This window comes from Anolis sagrei, chromosome X (genome assembly GCF_037176765.1).
Source record: "Anolis sagrei isolate rAnoSag1 chromosome X, rAnoSag1.mat, whole genome shotgun sequence".
Taxonomy (NCBI): Eukaryota; Metazoa; Chordata; class Lepidosauria; order Squamata; family Dactyloidae; genus Anolis; species Anolis sagrei.
Window position 1 is genome coordinate 70,839,898 of NC_090034.1, and position 16,341 is coordinate 70,856,238.

Below are 16,341 nucleotides of genomic sequence, written 5' to 3' on the forward strand. Positions count from 1 at the left end.
GGGCTCAGGTTGCATTACAGTAGGTGGTAAGTGGTTTGCTCTGACTTAGGCCAACATGAAAGAAGTTATCATGATCCACAACTTCAAAAAGGGGCAATTTGAGCCCCATAGTATTTAGACTTCTGAAGTATATAGACAGTGCCCGGGTTATTTGAAAAAAGGCATTGTTTGTTTTGGGGTGTTAGGTAATATCATTTAGTTAATTAGTAACACTATTTATAAGGAAAAAGCCAGTCTTTGATCTCATTTTTACCTGGGAGTCACTCTGGACCGTGCTCTGACCTACAAGAAGCACTGCCTGAATATCAAGCAAAAAGTGGGCACTAGAAATAATATCATATGAAAGCTGACTGGCACAACCTGAGGATCACAACCAGACACAGTGAAGACATCTGCCCTTCTGCTATGCTACTCTGCTGCTGAGTATGCATGCCCAGTGTGGAACACATCTCACCACGCTAAAAGAGTAGATGTGGCTCTTAATGAAATGTGCCGTATTATTATGGGTTGTCTGCACCCTACACCACTGGAGAAATTACACTATTTAGCCGGTATTGCACCACCTGACATCCACCGGGAAGTAGCAACCAACAGTGAAAGGACCAAGGCAGTGACATCTCCAGCTCATCCCCTGTTTGGGTATCAGCCAGCACGTCAACGACTTAAATCAAGAAATAGATCTTTCTAAGATCTACAGAGACACTCGCTGGAACACCTCAGCAAGTAAGAGTCCAAAAGTGGCAGGCTCAAACCCAGAACCTCAATCAATGGCTGATACCAAATGAGGGACTCCCCCCTGGGCACACACTGGGTGACTTGGAAGACGCTGAACAGACTGTGCTCTGGCACCACGAGATGCAGAGCCAACCTTAAGAAATGGGGCTACAAAGTGGAATCCACGACATGTGAGTGTGGAGAAAAGCAAACTACAGACTATCTGCTGCAATGCAACCTGAGCCCTGCCACATGCACAATGGAGGACCTTCTTATAGTAACACCAGAGGCACTCCAAGTGGCCAGATACTGGTCAAAGGACATTTAATCAACTACAAAGCTTGCAAACTTTGTGTTTTGTTTGTCTGTTAAAAATGTAATACAACTGTCTGGTTGCTCCTGACACGATACATAAATAAATATAACCCAATTAGTATTAATTGCAATACAACTGTTTGTTTTGCTCCTGACACGATAAATAAATATCTCGTTTTTGATTAATGCTCCCATTAGAAAATACAACTGCTATAAATCAAGGTCAATTCCCCCAAACCGTTCATGGGTTTGGGGGAATTGTGTGTGCCAAATGTGGTCGTGGTCCATCATCGAAGGGGGTCAGAGTGCTCTGCCTCGATGCAAGGTGAACTACAACTTCCATCCTGTTGAGTCAGTCCCCCAAACCCCTCCAGTCTGTTTAGTTGCTGATCAATTCCTCTGTGTTTGGGGTGTGCCATAGGAAAAGGTTAAGGGAGAGGCAGTGGGCGGGATCATGCAAATTCCACACAAGGAACCGCTGGGATGCCTACCTGTGGTGGAGGAAACGTGTCACATCTAAGATGAAATTCTCCTCAAATGAAAGCATTCCTTGGGTCGTGGGCAGTATGGTGTTTGGGAAGGACATTGGCAGCGTTTGGAATACATGTTCATGGCACTCGCTATAACCTGCAATGTCAGTTGAGGGAGTGCCTTTGGAGGCTTCTCAGCACTTGGAACTATGGCATGTTTGGGAGGTGGGAGGCTATCTATTTAAGTGGACACCTCCGCCACATACACACATACACATTTTTCACTTTTATTATGTGCATAGATAGATAGATAGATAGATAGATAGATAGATAGTAGGCTTGGGCAATCCATGGTTCTAAATGGTTCTAAAGTACTTACAAAACTAAAGTTCTGGTGGTGAAAATTTCAGAACTCTAACAAAACTCTCAAAATTTCATAATAAATGGCAGTTCCTAATTGGTTCTGTCATTAAAATCACCAATAATGAAATAATAATTAAATTTTGAAAGTTTTGTTAGAGTTCTGAAATTTTCACCACCAGAACTTTAGTTTTGTAAGTACTTTAGAACCATTTAGAACCATGGATTGCCCAAGCCTCATAGATAGATAGATAGATTTCTTTGCTATGCTGCCTTACCTGTACCCAGACAGACAACCACAATATCTGCTGCCTGTACCGCTGTCTTCACTTCCGCAGGGGAATACTGGTCGCAACTGGGAAGGTTACAGCCCGCAGCATAGGAGACATTCGCCGAGATGGTTGCTATCCCTCTCCTGCATTAGGCAAAGACAAGAACATTTCAGAAACACATGCATTTGCTGCCAAAAAATATCTAGATTTGGGCAGCAGAACTTATGAAATGATGAATGAAACTAAAGTTGTGTCATGCCTTGTGGAGGACTTCAAATGCCTCATCGCATATTCGATAGATCCATGAGCTATAAGACATTGGTAGACCTAGGTAAGCAAAAGGAGGCTTCTGAGATTTCAGCATTATACATAACTAGTAAGCTGTATTTGGGCCAGTAGATCAGGTTGTGCAGAATCATATAGAATGTATAACATTTGTGGGTTTAACGTTTGCGGATTTTAATTTATATTTTCATTGGTCAGACCACACCTGGAACCGCAATTGAAGGGAGATGCTGACTCTACGCTGGAATGTGTCCAGAGGAGGGTGACTAAAAGGATCAAGAGTCTGGAGAACAAGCCCTATGAGGAGTGGCTTAAAGATCTGGGCATGTTTAGCCTGCAGAAGAGAAGGCTGAGAAGAGACGTGATGAGGTCCATGTATCAAGATGAAGGGGAATTCATAGGGAGGAGGGAGCAAGCATGTTTTCTGCTGCCCTGGAGACTAGGACGCAATGGAACAACGGCTTCAAACTACAGGAAAGCAGATTTCACCTGAACATTAGGAAGAACTTCCTAACTATGAGAAGAGCTGTTCAGCAGTGGAACTCTCTGCCCTGGAAGTGTGGTGGAGGCTCTTCCTTTGGAGGCTTTTAAACAGAGGCTGGATGGCCATCTATCGGGGGTGCTTTGAATGCGATTTTCCTGCTTCTTGCCCGGGGGTTGGACTGGATGATCCACAAGGTCTCTTCCAACTCTATGATTCTCTCTATGTTTTCTCTAGGAATTTCTAGGTTCTCTTATGGTATCTCTAACCTCTGTCAAAGTAGAGGCCCTATTGTAAATCCAACTCCCGTTGGTCACAGTTCATCAAACAGATAAGGATGTAAATTGTTTTGTTTTTATTTATTTATTTACCATATTTACACCCTGCCCTTCTCAACCCCCGAAGGGGACTCAAGGCGGCTTTACACATACGCAAATATTCAATGCCTTAAAAACAACATACAATTAAAATAAACATTTAAATAAAGATTAAAATTAATACACATTAATAAAACCAATAAAAGGAGGAATTCCCTTCCAAAAGTAGCAATTCAATTTTTGGGTTTGCTTTATGTTTGTTTTTTAAAGCAATGGATTACTGCATAGTCCTTTGGCTGATCACCTTGAAGTTTTTCTATTGATTCTGATCACTGGTTCAAGGCTGGATCCACACTGCCACATAACACAGCTTGAATCTGTATTACCATATATACTTGAGTATAAGCTGAGTTTTCCAGCACATTTTTAGGCTGAAAAAGCTCCCCCCCCCCCCAGCTTATATTTGGGACGGCTTATGCTCAAATATATGCAGGTTTATTTCCCATGTCAAAATTACCGTATATACAGTATACACTCACACATATACACACACAGTGTATGTGTGTGTTTGTGTGTGTATGTATATATATATTACATTTATTATTTTACTCTATTATTATTGGAAGGATACGTTAGCACATTCACATTGAAGAAGGTTAGAATAACCGGGATTGTGGCGCAGCTGGCTGAGTGTCAGCTGCATTAAGATCACTTTGACCAAAAAGGTCATGAGTTCGAAGCCAGCCCGGGTTGGAGTGGGTTTCCAACCAATTGTGTGTAGCCTGTTGTCGACCTTAATAATATAGCCGTTTAACTGTATTTTAACTATGTATTATCTAATCACCTCTCAACAAAAGTTTGCTCCAGTCACTGTCAGGCCATTATATGTCAGGCACCGGGATTGTGGCGCAGCTGGCTGAGTGTCAGTTGCATTAAGATCACTCTGACCAAAAAGGTCATGAGTTCGAAGCCAGCCCGGGTTGGAGTGGGTTTCCAACCAATTGTGTGTAGCCTGTTGTTGACCTTTGCAACCCGAAAGACAGTTGCATCTGTCAAGTAGGAAAATTAAGTGCCACCTTAAAGTGTGGGCAGGCTAAATTAACTGATTTATGAGGCCATAAAGAAGACTCCAGCAAAGCATTCCAGCGGGGAAACATGTGGGGAATGCGGAAGTGCTTCATCAGCGTCGCAGATGGACGATGAAAGCGACAGCTCCCCTGGCGGCCAGAAAAAGTTAAATAGCCTCTGTCTATGTCTGTATATGTTTGTAAGTCAAAAATTGGCATTGAATGTTTGCCATATATGTGTACACTGTAATCCGCCCTGAGCCCCCTGCGGGGTGAGAAGGGCGGAATATAAAATCTGTAAATAAATAAATAATAAGTCATCGTGTGGAAGCAGCTGAATATTCTAAAGACAGTGCTTTATTTGTAAATACCTTCATATAAATTTTCCTTTGCTAAAAGACAGTTTGTTTTTGTTGGGTTTTTCCTCCTTAGACGAAGGGCGCAACTTCTGCAGAAGGGGTTGAATGTTTGGAACCCCAGTTTGATAGCTGCGACATTTCAAAGGTTGGGTTGTTTGGGACGGGGAAGGGAAGCATCTTACCTGGGTGTGTAGATGTACTGGGGTAGTGAAAGCGGAGCATAGTCTCCAAACAGAAATCTAGGATTGTCTGCAAAAGGTCCAACCACCTGTCAGGAAGAAACATGGGGATACAAGAGGATCAGGTCCCATGCAAGAGTTGAGATCATAGAATCATCGAATTGGAAGAGACCTTGTGGGCTGTTTAACTCAACCCCCACCAAGAAGCAGGAAATTGCATCCCAAGTACTCAAGTCAAAGCATGTGACTTGAGACACGTATTTGTCATTCCTCAAACATATTGTTGGCCGACCAAAGGAGATTCCATCTGAACACGAGGAAGAACTTCCTGACTGTGAGAGCTGTTCAGCAGTGGAACTCTCTGCCCCGGAGTGTGGTGGAGGCTCCTCCTTTGGAGGTTTTTAAACAGAGGCTAGATGGCCATCTGTCAGGGGTGCTTTGAATGCAATATTCCTGCTTCTTGGCAGGGGGTTGGACTGGCCCATGAGGTCTCTTCCAACTCTATGATTCTATGATTCTATGACCACTGCTGGTCTTCTCTGTGGTGGCCTCTGTGGTGGACCCCCAGCTATGGAACTCTCTCCCCCAATGAGGTCAGGTCTGCCCCCTCCCTCCTGACCTTCAGGAAGAAACTGAAATCCTGGCTTTGGAATCAGGCACTCGCAGATTGATGGATTGAACCGGTAAAGACTAAGAGTTATTGGACCACAACGTTTGGATTGAGTTGGATGGTGTTTTTAACTCGGCAAACTATCTTTTATATGTATTTTATTATAACTTATTTATTATGTATTAGCTGTCCCCTGCCACGTGTTGCTGTGGCCCAGTCTGGTGATCTGGAAAATAAAGCAATGGTTATATGTAATTCCTTTATGCTTGTGGGTAAACAGCATTCCTTGTTGTTTCTATGTCAGTGCTGTTGTGGAGATTGTCTGGTTTGCCCACCCTGGAACATGCGACATATAATTGTCCTGCTTTAGGGGTCCCTTCTAAATCTATGATACTATATCTCTGTGTGTGAATCATATATATCTATCTATATCTATGGCTGGATGGCTCTTTGTCAGAAGGGCTTTGATTACTTTTTCTTGCCCTGGTTCAGGGAGTTGGACTGGATGGCCTTAAGTATGGTGGTTCTGTGTGGGAAGTTTGCCCCAATTTTGTCGTTGGTGGGGTTCAGAAGGCTCTTTGGTTGTAGGTGAACAATAAATCCCAGAAACTACAACTCCCAAATGTCAGGGTCTGTTTCCCCCAAACTCCACCAGTGATTACATTTGGGCATATTGAGTATCTATGCCGAGTTTGGTCCAGATCCATCATTGTTTGAGTCCAAAGTGCCCTCTGGACGTAGGTGAACTGCAACTCCCAAACTCAAGGCCAATGCCCACCACACCCTTATAGTATTTTCTATTGGTCATGGGAGAACTGTGTGCCAAGTTTGGTTGAATTCCATCATTGGTGGGTTTTAGAATATTCTTTGATTGTAGGTGAACTATAAATCCCAGCAACTACAACTCCCAAATGACAAAATCAATTTTTTGAGTGAAGGACATACATTGGGTTGTTAGGTGTCTTGTGTCCAAATTTGGTATCAATTTGTCCAGTGGTTTTTGAGTTCTGTTAATCCCACAAACGAACATTACATTTTTATTTATATAGAAGTTGTTTTTAAAATGTTATTTATTGTGTAGCATTGAATTTTTTGCTGTTGTTAGCTGTTCTGAGTCCCTCCACAGAGGTAGAGAAGAACGGGATATAAAAGTTCTAAATAAATAAATAAATAAAAACATACTTTAGATCAGACTCTCTTTAAACTGGTGTCAAAATTATGGCTGCTCCTTTGTTATGAAGAGCACCCAACAATGAGGAGCAGTCCTTATGTATTACATCAGTGAACCATTTGCTGCTAGAAGGACTTATCCGTATCCAAATGCTCTTGAGCAGTGGTCCTCAACCTGGGGTCCCCAGATGTTTTTGGCCTACAACTCCCAGAAATCCCAGCCAGCTTACCAGCTGTTAGGATTTCTGGGAGTTGAAGGCCAAAAACATCTGGGAACCCCAGGTTGAGAACCACTGCTCTTGAGAGTATCACGCACATTCCTCACCCATTATTGATTTTCTGACCGATACTTGGCATGCTATATCTTTAGGTTCTGTATAGTTACTATAAAGTTGCCCTCCAGGAATTTTCTGGATCCTCCAATGTGACTCTATGGTAACTTCCAATGGAAGCTGTTAATTACAATAGAGTTCACTACTATGCAGTTTCTTGTTTCCACAGTAAGTTCAGCAAAATATTTCCCATGGATAAGGAAATCAGATTGGATGTGTTTTACCAAAGAGATGCTACCTTAACTCTTGGATCCACTACATTAACACACATGGTAAATCTTCTAATGCTGAGATATACACACACAACATATCAGGAATGAATGAGGGAGTGATGTGACATTTCACTTACTGCAAATGTCTTGTCTAATACATCTTGGGCCTTAAGAGGCAGGATTCCTTGCTGGTTTTTTAGCAGGACAAAGGACTGAACGGCAGCACAGAGAGCCAGTTGACGATGAGCCTCAGTTGCCACATCACCGAGTCCCAGAGCATTGTAGGGGTTCATGGCCGGTGGGTCGAACTCACCTAGGCGCATGCGGGTGCGGAACAATGGGCGGACGCGGGCCTTAACCGTCTGCGGAGAGACAAAATGCAGAGTCAATTGTTGTAGCATCCATGTGATGAGGAAACTGAAATGGGAGGCCTCAGAATTCCCACATTCCTCCTGATGCCATTTGGCGCAGCTGGCATCAACATCTGGAGTAAACCTGTTGACTTTGACTCTTGATAAGGCTGCTGAATTATTATTATTATTATTATTATTATTATTATTATTATTATTATATTATGCCCTGCTTTATCTCTCCTGCAGGAGACTCAAAGCAGTTGGACACAAAAGCATCACCATACAATTAAAAATATACAAATATGCAAACATAAGAGTGTGTTTACATCACACAAAAACATCAAGGAATTATCCTTCAATTTCTGTTCTGAGAACACTCACACTGTTTAACAAGAAAACCTTTGAAAGGCAGCAGATCACAGGAGTTGTCTTCATAGACCTGTCTGCAGCTTATGATACCGTAAACCACCGCCTGCTCCTGAGAAAAATGTATAATATCACAAAGGACTACCGTCTCACCTGCCTCATAGGAAACCTGCTACAAAACAGGAGCTTCTTTGTTGAGTTACAGGGCCAGAGAAGCAGATAGCAGAAACAGAAGAATGGCCTGCCTCAGGGGAGCGTGCTTGCTCCATCCATGTTCAACATCTACACAAATGACCAGCCACTGCCAGAAGGGACAGAGAGCTTCATCTATGCTGATGATCGTGCCATTACTGCTCAAGCAGGGAGCTTTGAGATGGTTGAACAGAAGCTCTCTGAAGCTCTAGGTGCTCTTACTGCCTATTACAGGGAAAACCAGCTGATCCCTAATCCATCTAAAACACAAACATGTGCCTTTCACCTTAAGAACAGACAAGCATCCCGAGCTCTGAGGATTACCTGGGAAGGAATCCCACTGGAGCATTGCAGCACACCCAAATACTTGGGAGTCACCCTGGACCGTGCTCTGACCTACAAGAAGCACTGCCTGAACATCAAGCAAAAAGTGGGTGCTAGAAACAATATCATACGAAAGCTGACTGGCACAACCTGGGGATCACAACCAGACACAGTGAAGACATCTTCCCTTGCGCTTTGCTACTCTACTGCTGAGTATGCATGCCCGGTGTGGAACACATCTCACCACGCTAAAACAGTGGATGTGGCTCTTAATGAGACATGCCGCATTATCACGGGGTGTCTGCGCCCTACACCACTGGAGAAATTACACTGTCTAGCCGGTATTGCACCACCTGACATCCGCCGGGAAGTAGCAGTCAATAGTGAAAGGACCAAGGCAGTGACATCTCCAGCCCATCCCTTGTTTGGGTATCAGCCAGCACGTCAACGACTTAAATCAAGAAATAGTTTTCCAAGATCTACAGAGACACTCGCTGGAACACCACAGCAAGTGAGAGCCCAAAAGTGGCAGGCTCAAACCCAGAACCTCAATCCATGGGTGATACCAGATGAGAGACTCCCCCTGGGCACACAGAGGACTGGGCAACTTGGAAGGCGCTGAACAGACTGTGCTCTGGCACCACGAGATGCAGAGCCAACCTTCAGAAATGGGCTACAAAGTGGAATCCACGACATGCGAGTGTGGAGAAGAGCAAACCACAGACCACCTGCTGCAATGCATCCTGAGCCCTGCTACATGCACAATGGAGGACCTCCTTGTGGCAACACCAGAGGTACTCCAAGTGGCCAGATACTGGTGAAAGGACATTTAATCAACTACCAAGCTTGCAAATTCTGTGTTTTGTCTGTCTGTTTGTTTGTTTGTTTTTGTTAAAAATGTAATACAAATGTCTGGTTGCTGATGACACGATAAAAATAAACAAGAAAACCGATTTGTGAGTTTTCACCTATAACTTGGCTTGATTATATTCTCTCTGGAATCACATTGATGCAAACCAAATTCAATTTTCTCTTTACATTTTTATTTTTAATATTATAATAGTAGTCTTAATTCATGTTACTATTAAGTTTAATGACTATGTTAAATGTTTTGATTGAAGTTTATTTTTAGATTAACACAATTTATCATTCTTGAACCTTGAGGTCCTTGCTAACAACTAAAAAACCATAGTGGTCCATGGTCAAAAAAAGGTTGGGAACCACTGGGTTAGAGCCATTGTTTGATCCCCGCCCCCCAAAGGAAACTGTACCTAGGCTGATTTTTCCTATCTCCACATCTCCATTAACTGCGACCATACCTTGTAAAGGCTGATCTGGCCGAGGTGGTCCATGCCTTGGTCACCTCTAGATTGGACTACTGCAATGCGCTCTACGTGGGGCTGCCCTTGAAAACGGCTCGGAAATTCCAACTGGTCCAACGGTCAGCGGCCAGGTTGTTAACTGGCGCACCTTACAGAGAGAGGTCAACACTCCTGTTTAAGGAGCTCCATTGGCTGCCGTTCATCTTCCGGTCCCAATTCAAGGTGCAGGTGTTCACCTACAAAGCCCTAAACGGTTTGGGACCCGCCTACCTGCATCACCGCATCTCCATATATGAACCCACACGTTCCCTTCGATCATCTGGAGAGGTCCTGCTCACTATCCCACCTGCGTCGCAAGTGCGTTTGGTGGGGACGAGGGACAGGGCCTTCTCTGTGGTGGCCCCCCGACTCTGGAACTCTCTCCCCAAGGACATCAGACAGGCCCCAACGTTGGCAATCTTTAGGAAGAGCCTGAAGACCTGGCTGTTCCAGTGTGCCTTTCCAGATTAGGAAACTCCCGGCATAATGTCCCAAATGCACTTTATTAGAGACTAGGATTGTCCGCACATTGCACCTACCTCCAAAAACCTCTACATACCTCCTGTCAAGTTCAGCACTTTTAAATTTTATCCATTACACTTGGCCCGGCTTTTAGGTTTTTAAATGTGTCATGGTGTCATTGTTTTTAGAGTTTTATTGTTTTGCTTGATGTTTTATTATTTGCTTATGAGTTTTACTGTTATATTTGTATGTTGTTGTTTGTTGGCGGCCTTGGCCATTGTAAGCCGCATCGAGTCCTTCGGGAGATTTTGCGGGGTATAAATAAAGTTGATAATAATAATAATAATAATCTTTCTACATGTGGGCACATCTCATCTACAGTAATTGGGTGACAAATGGCAGTCCATCCCTAGATGCCCAAATATCCTAGATTTGTCCATGATGGCTTTGCCCCATCTTTCCCTATGGAAGGACCACTCACCTCTAAAGAGATGTTTCCCTTGGCAACAGCTTCCCCTATGTAAGTGAACACATTAGCTTTCATCAAATACGCAAGTTCCAGGTTGCATCCAGCATTCACAGAAGCTGCATTAAGAAAAGAAAAGAAATTGTGGCAACCAAAACAAGAGGTCGCTTGAAAATTTCACTGAGCAATAGCTTTTCCATAAGGTACAATCTAATAATCTATTTGCGGCGAGCCATAACATAGTGGTGAAATATATTTGCACTAGATTGACAACGTCCCCTGGTAGAATTCACAGCACTTTGAGGCAGAATTGGAAAACCTGTGAATAATCAAATCCACTAAAGTTAAATCCGCAAATGTGGAGGGCAGAGTGTAATGTGACAACATGCTATCTAGAATTTGTGCCTCAAATTGGTTAAACTGACCTCTCTCATAGTAAGAAAGACCTGTTAGATGGCTTCCCAATCCCATTTTACTTACTTCCCATTCTCACATTCTCTCTTCAATCATGCCTCATATGGCTTCTTGTCTATTCTGGTTACTCACTTACTAACCTTGGGTGGTAACTCTTGGCAAAATTTAACATGGCAATAGTGCAAAACTTCATAAACATGAACCTATGCTGAAAATGTGGCTTGAAGATGGTCCCTGGTAGCTTAAGAGGAGGGGGAAAAAGACATTTTCCGCTTGGGCTATCTTGAAAGGCACACCAAAAAGAGCCTCAATGACTCAATGGTTATGGGCAAACCCAAACACAGGCTGAGAAGCACACTCTCTGCTCTGAACTACTTACCAATTGCAGTCTCCAGAAAGCTCTGAGTGAAGTGGTGCCCAACCATAATCAACTCTATGGCTCCTTCATCACTCACCACGTAGCCCTGGAAGCCCCATTCACCACGCAAGATGTCCGTCAACAGCTTCTTGTTGGCACAGGCAGGTACCCCATTAATCCTGCCAGGAATGAAAGAGGTAGGTGGAGAGGTTAAAGACTTTGTAAAACTGTCACTCACATGAGCTACAGCAGTTAAAGTTATATCAAATGTTAATTTTGCAGTGTAGGGGTGCCATAGGTTTCTAGGAGCTATCCAAGGTGCTAGATGTATTTCAGAATGGTGTTCAGCACCTTGGAAAGCTCCCTTAAACCCTAGATGGAAACCAGGAGTGGAGTCAGTACTTTATTGACACTGCTGAGCCATACACTAATTAGCTATGCCATGTTCTTCCTGTGTTGACTACTCACATGTGAGCATCATTCAGCAAGGGTCCTTGCAAACTTCAAATGCTTGTTGCCTATACAGACTGCCCCAAATTTTTGTTGTTATTTATTCATTCAGTTGCTTCCGACTCTTCATGACCTCATGGACCATCCCATGCCAGAGCTCCCTGTTAACTGTCGCCACCCCCAGCTCCTTCAAAGTCGAGCCAGTCACTTCAAGGATACCATCCCTCCATCTTGCCCTTGGTCGGCCCCTGTTCTTTTTTCCTTCCAGTTTCCCCAGGATCATTCTCTTCTCCAAGCTTTCCTGTCTCCTCATTATGTGACCGAAGTACTTCATCTTTGTATTGTCGAAGCCTTTCATGGCTGGAATCACTAGGTTCTTGTGGGTTTTTTCGGGCTATAGGGCCATGTTCTAGAGGCATTTCTCCTGACATTTCGCCTGCATCTTTGCCTCTAATATCCTCCCCTCCAGTGAGCAGTTGAGCTTTACTTCCTGCACTATGGACTGGTTTGATTTTCTTGCAGTCCAAGGCACTCTCATAATTTTCCTCCAGCACCACAGTTCAAAAGTGTCTATCTTCCTTCACTCAGCCTTCCTTATGGTCCAGCTCTTGCATCCATAGGTTAATGTCAACTAAATGTCTTGGACTATGATTGTATACTGAACAATGTCTGCAGGGGATGCATTACTGAATTTACCATGTAAATTCCACAGGTTCTTAACCTGTGGGCCATGAGACCTAAAATAAGGTCCACGGAGCTAGACTAAATATGGTTTTCTGTGGGCGACCAGATGGCAGCTCCTGGATGGCATATGTTCTGTATCAGAAACTGGAGCTGATGTGGTCTATCCAATGCAGTTTTCTGAAACAGCACCCCAAATAGCCAAACAAAATCTAGAGTTGACCAAAATCTGATTCGTCACCCTGTTGGTACTAATGTTGGAAAGTGGCCACCGGTCACTGGTCAAGAAAAGGGTTTATTTATTTATTTATCGAGTCATCAGCAACCAGTCAGTTATATTACATTTCTAACAGAACAAAGCAAACAAACAGACAAAATACAAAAATACAAAATACAGAATACAAAATTTGTGAGTTTGGTAGTTGATTAAATGTCCTTTGACCAGTATCTGGCCACTTGGAGTGCTTCTGGTGTTGCTGCAAGAAGGTCCTCCATTGTGCATGTGGCAGGGCTCAGGTTGCATTGCAGCAGGTGGTCAGTGGTTTGCTCCTCTCCACACTCACATGTTAAAGATTCCACTTTGTAGCCCCATTTCTGAAGGTTGGCTCTGCATCTTGTGGTGCCAGAGCGCAGTCTGTTCAGTGCCTTCCAAGTCGCCCAGTCCTCTGTGTGCCCAGGGGGGAGTCTCTCATTTGGTATCAGCCATTGGTTGAGGTTCTGTGTTTGAGCCTGCCACTTTTGAACTCTCGCTTGCTGAGGTGTTCCAGCGAGTGTCTCTGTAGATCTTAGAAAACTATTTCTAGATTTAAATCGTTGACTTAGAAAAGGGTTGGGAACCACTGATGTAAACAGTGGATAATAGCAATCCCTACTGAAATGAACTACTTCATCTAGAAGTTAAAGTTGTAATGGAGAACCTAGGAAATTCCTAAAGAGATAACATTTGCAGGAATTTACTAAGTCCTCCAGGGACTAGGGAAAATTCTAGCAGAAGGATACCATAAAAATGCTTGGGGGGGGGGGGGGAGACCCAGAAAATTCCTATTTTGTCAGATGTGGGGAGAAAAACTGCATGTACTGGTTTCTAGATTTCTGTACTCAAAACAAAAACAAACTGGGCTTGACCAAGTATGCACTGAAACAGGTTTTCTAGACTACTAAAGACGCTCTGCCATCTATATGGACACACGTACCTGTTATAGCTGCACATGAAGCTGAAGGTTCCAGCCTGCACACAGGCCTCAAACTGAGGCAGGAAAGTCATGCGCCAGTCACGTTCCTCCACCTGGCATAGAGCACAGACATTATTCCTTTCTGATGGATGGCCATCTGCCTAAGCACTTCTGGCAAAAATTTTAGACACCAGGACAAGCAGAATTTTTAGTGTGGGACCCTACAAAATGGATCTAATTTTGTATTATTATTTTTGTTGCTATGCACCTTGAAGTCATTTCTGACTTATGACGACTATGGTGGCACACTGGGAAGATGAAGAGAAAACTATATGTGTTCGGCTATTTTCCCAGTGACCATTGGTATGCCCTGTAAAAAGGTAAAGGTAGTCCCCTGACATTAAGTCCAGTCATGTCTGACTCTGGGGTGTGGTGCTCATCTCCATTTCTAAGCCGAAGAGCCAGCGTTGTCCATAGACACCTCCAAGGTCATGTGGCCAGCATGACTGCATGGAGCGCCGTTACCTTCCCGCCGGAGCGGTACCTATTGATCTACTCACATTTGCATGTTTTCGAACTGCTAGGTTGGCAGAAGCTAGGGCTGACAGCGGAAGCTCACACCGTTCCCCGGAATCGAACCTGCGACCTTTCGATCAACAAGCTCAGCAGCTCAGTGCTTTAACCCACTGCGCCACCGGGGGCTCGGTATGCCCTGTATTTACTTTAATTCCCCCAAAATAAAACTCTAGAGACAAGACTAAATTTAACCAATAAAGTTTACTGAAAAATCAAGGTGATTCAAAACAAGGTATAAAGGTGCAGTTTGATTCATGAAGGTATAGAATTAGAATAATAAGGAACAGGTATAAGGTATAACTCTGAGGTAAATATAAATAACAGGAGGCTATGAGATATAATGGTGGTTTGTGCTCTGAGGTAACAACAACTATATTCTATGAGGTAAGCACTCTCTATAAACTCTGGGGCATGTACTATCCATGTTCTTTGGGCAAATACAACTATTCTCTATGTTCTCTGAGGCATGTATATCTGTGTTCTATGTGGCATGTATGTACTAAGGATTGCCTGTTCAGACTGCTAAGCCAGACCAGACACTTTCTGGCTAACTACTACAAGCTATGTCCAAATAGAATGGAGTAAAAGGTCCTTCCACCAGGCTCTGAGCCAGAATGGGCTGAACCAACAGAGCTCAGCCTCTAGGAGGATCCTAAGCTACTACTCTAAAGCTTAGCAGAATGGAACAGTCCACCTCCAGGGAGCAAACAGAGGGGTAAAAACTAGGCCGAGACTTCACAACGACACTCAGGTGAACCTATCACGGGGCGAATTCAATTTAGCATTCATGAAAAGGACCACCACTCCTTTCTTTGCCCGCTTCTCCATTCCCCCATCTGTCTTTCACACTGACCTTGGCATCAAAGGACAACCGGGATGTGGGGACATTCTCAGGACCTCCATGGACATCGAAGTGTTTGCAGCCAGCACTGGCCTTGACATAGCGAGGGTGGTCTCCCTGAAGGCCCGTCACAAAAGCCACACCTAGCTGAGCTGTCAGGAAGGGGTCCTCCCCATAGGTCTCCTAAGGGACACATGGACAGAAACACAAATCTTTCCCATTTCTTCAGGGACACATCCCTCCTTCCGGCAATGCTCTGGCTCTTCCATTTCATGCTTCACTGAAAGAGAACCACTTCTCAAAGCAACAATTGAAACTGCAACTCCTCTGCATATATGAATGGATCCTGTTTTCTATCAGTGGTGTGCTGGTACGGCTGTACCAGGAGCTCCAACTTTATTTTCTTTCTGTTATCTGTTTTGCAGTCATAGGGCAGTCCTCCTGTCCATCATAATTAAGCTTTGGTTCCGCCCCCTGTTCAGGACTCTGGGAGGGAAAGGAGCCATTTTTTGGGCAGTCTCACACAAGGAAGCTAAACTATAGGATGTAGACCTGCTCGTCCCGTAGAAAAGCATCCTTTCTCAAGAACATCCGGGGAAACAGAAATTCCAGGAGAAAGGTCCCAAGAGAGCTCACAGCCTCTCAGCCTCCCAGCATCAGAGGGAAAACAGCCCTGAAGTTTCAAAGAATTCTCGGAGAAAGGACAGCATTACAAATCCACAGAATTCCAGCTTTAATATCTACAAGCCTCGGCTGGTAGGTCTACTCGATACCCAGACGCATTTGGAATCGGTAGTAGGACCCACACCGAGACATAGATAATAGATAGCCTGGGAGAGGTTAAAAAGGTTTATTCTTATAGAGAAAGTACAGTTAATCAAAGTCAAGTACCAGTTCCTTGAGGACTAGACTAAGAAAGCCTTGAAGTGTTGTTTGAACCATTGAAGATTTGTTGTTTGTTCCATAATAAAGACTGTTATATCTTGAAAGACTCTAAAGACTATCACTTCAGAAAAAAACCCTGAGAACCTTTCTTTGAGGCACCCCTGCTTCCCGCTGGGCTTAAAGTATACGTCCTATAGAAAAGACAATTGTTACAGGCCCAGCGCGTGACAGAACAAGTGGCTTTAACTGGAATGCTTCATAGTATAATTCCAGGTTTAGTAACCCCCACCCTAATTC

The 16,341-nt window shown here is 43.8% G+C and overlaps 1 protein-coding gene across 1 annotated transcript in view; it reads right to left on the reverse strand.

Annotated features, from left to right (window-relative positions):
* Positions 1-16,341, reverse strand: part of LOC132781454 (uncharacterized) — a 54,367-nt gene that overhangs the window by 14,861 nt on the left and 23,165 nt on the right. The window contains exons 5-11 of the mRNA XM_067473710.1: positions 15,172-15,342; positions 13,764-13,855; positions 11,461-11,618; positions 10,683-10,786; positions 7,281-7,505; positions 4,823-4,908; positions 2,138-2,274 (exon numbers count right to left, since the gene is read on the reverse strand). Of these exons, the coding sequence (XP_067329811.1) occupies positions 2,138-2,274; positions 4,823-4,908; positions 7,281-7,505; positions 10,683-10,786; positions 11,461-11,618; positions 13,764-13,855; positions 15,172-15,342 (973 nt within the window). The remainder of the gene's footprint in view (positions 1-2,137; positions 2,275-4,822; positions 4,909-7,280; positions 7,506-10,682; positions 10,787-11,460; positions 11,619-13,763; positions 13,856-15,171; positions 15,343-16,341) is intronic.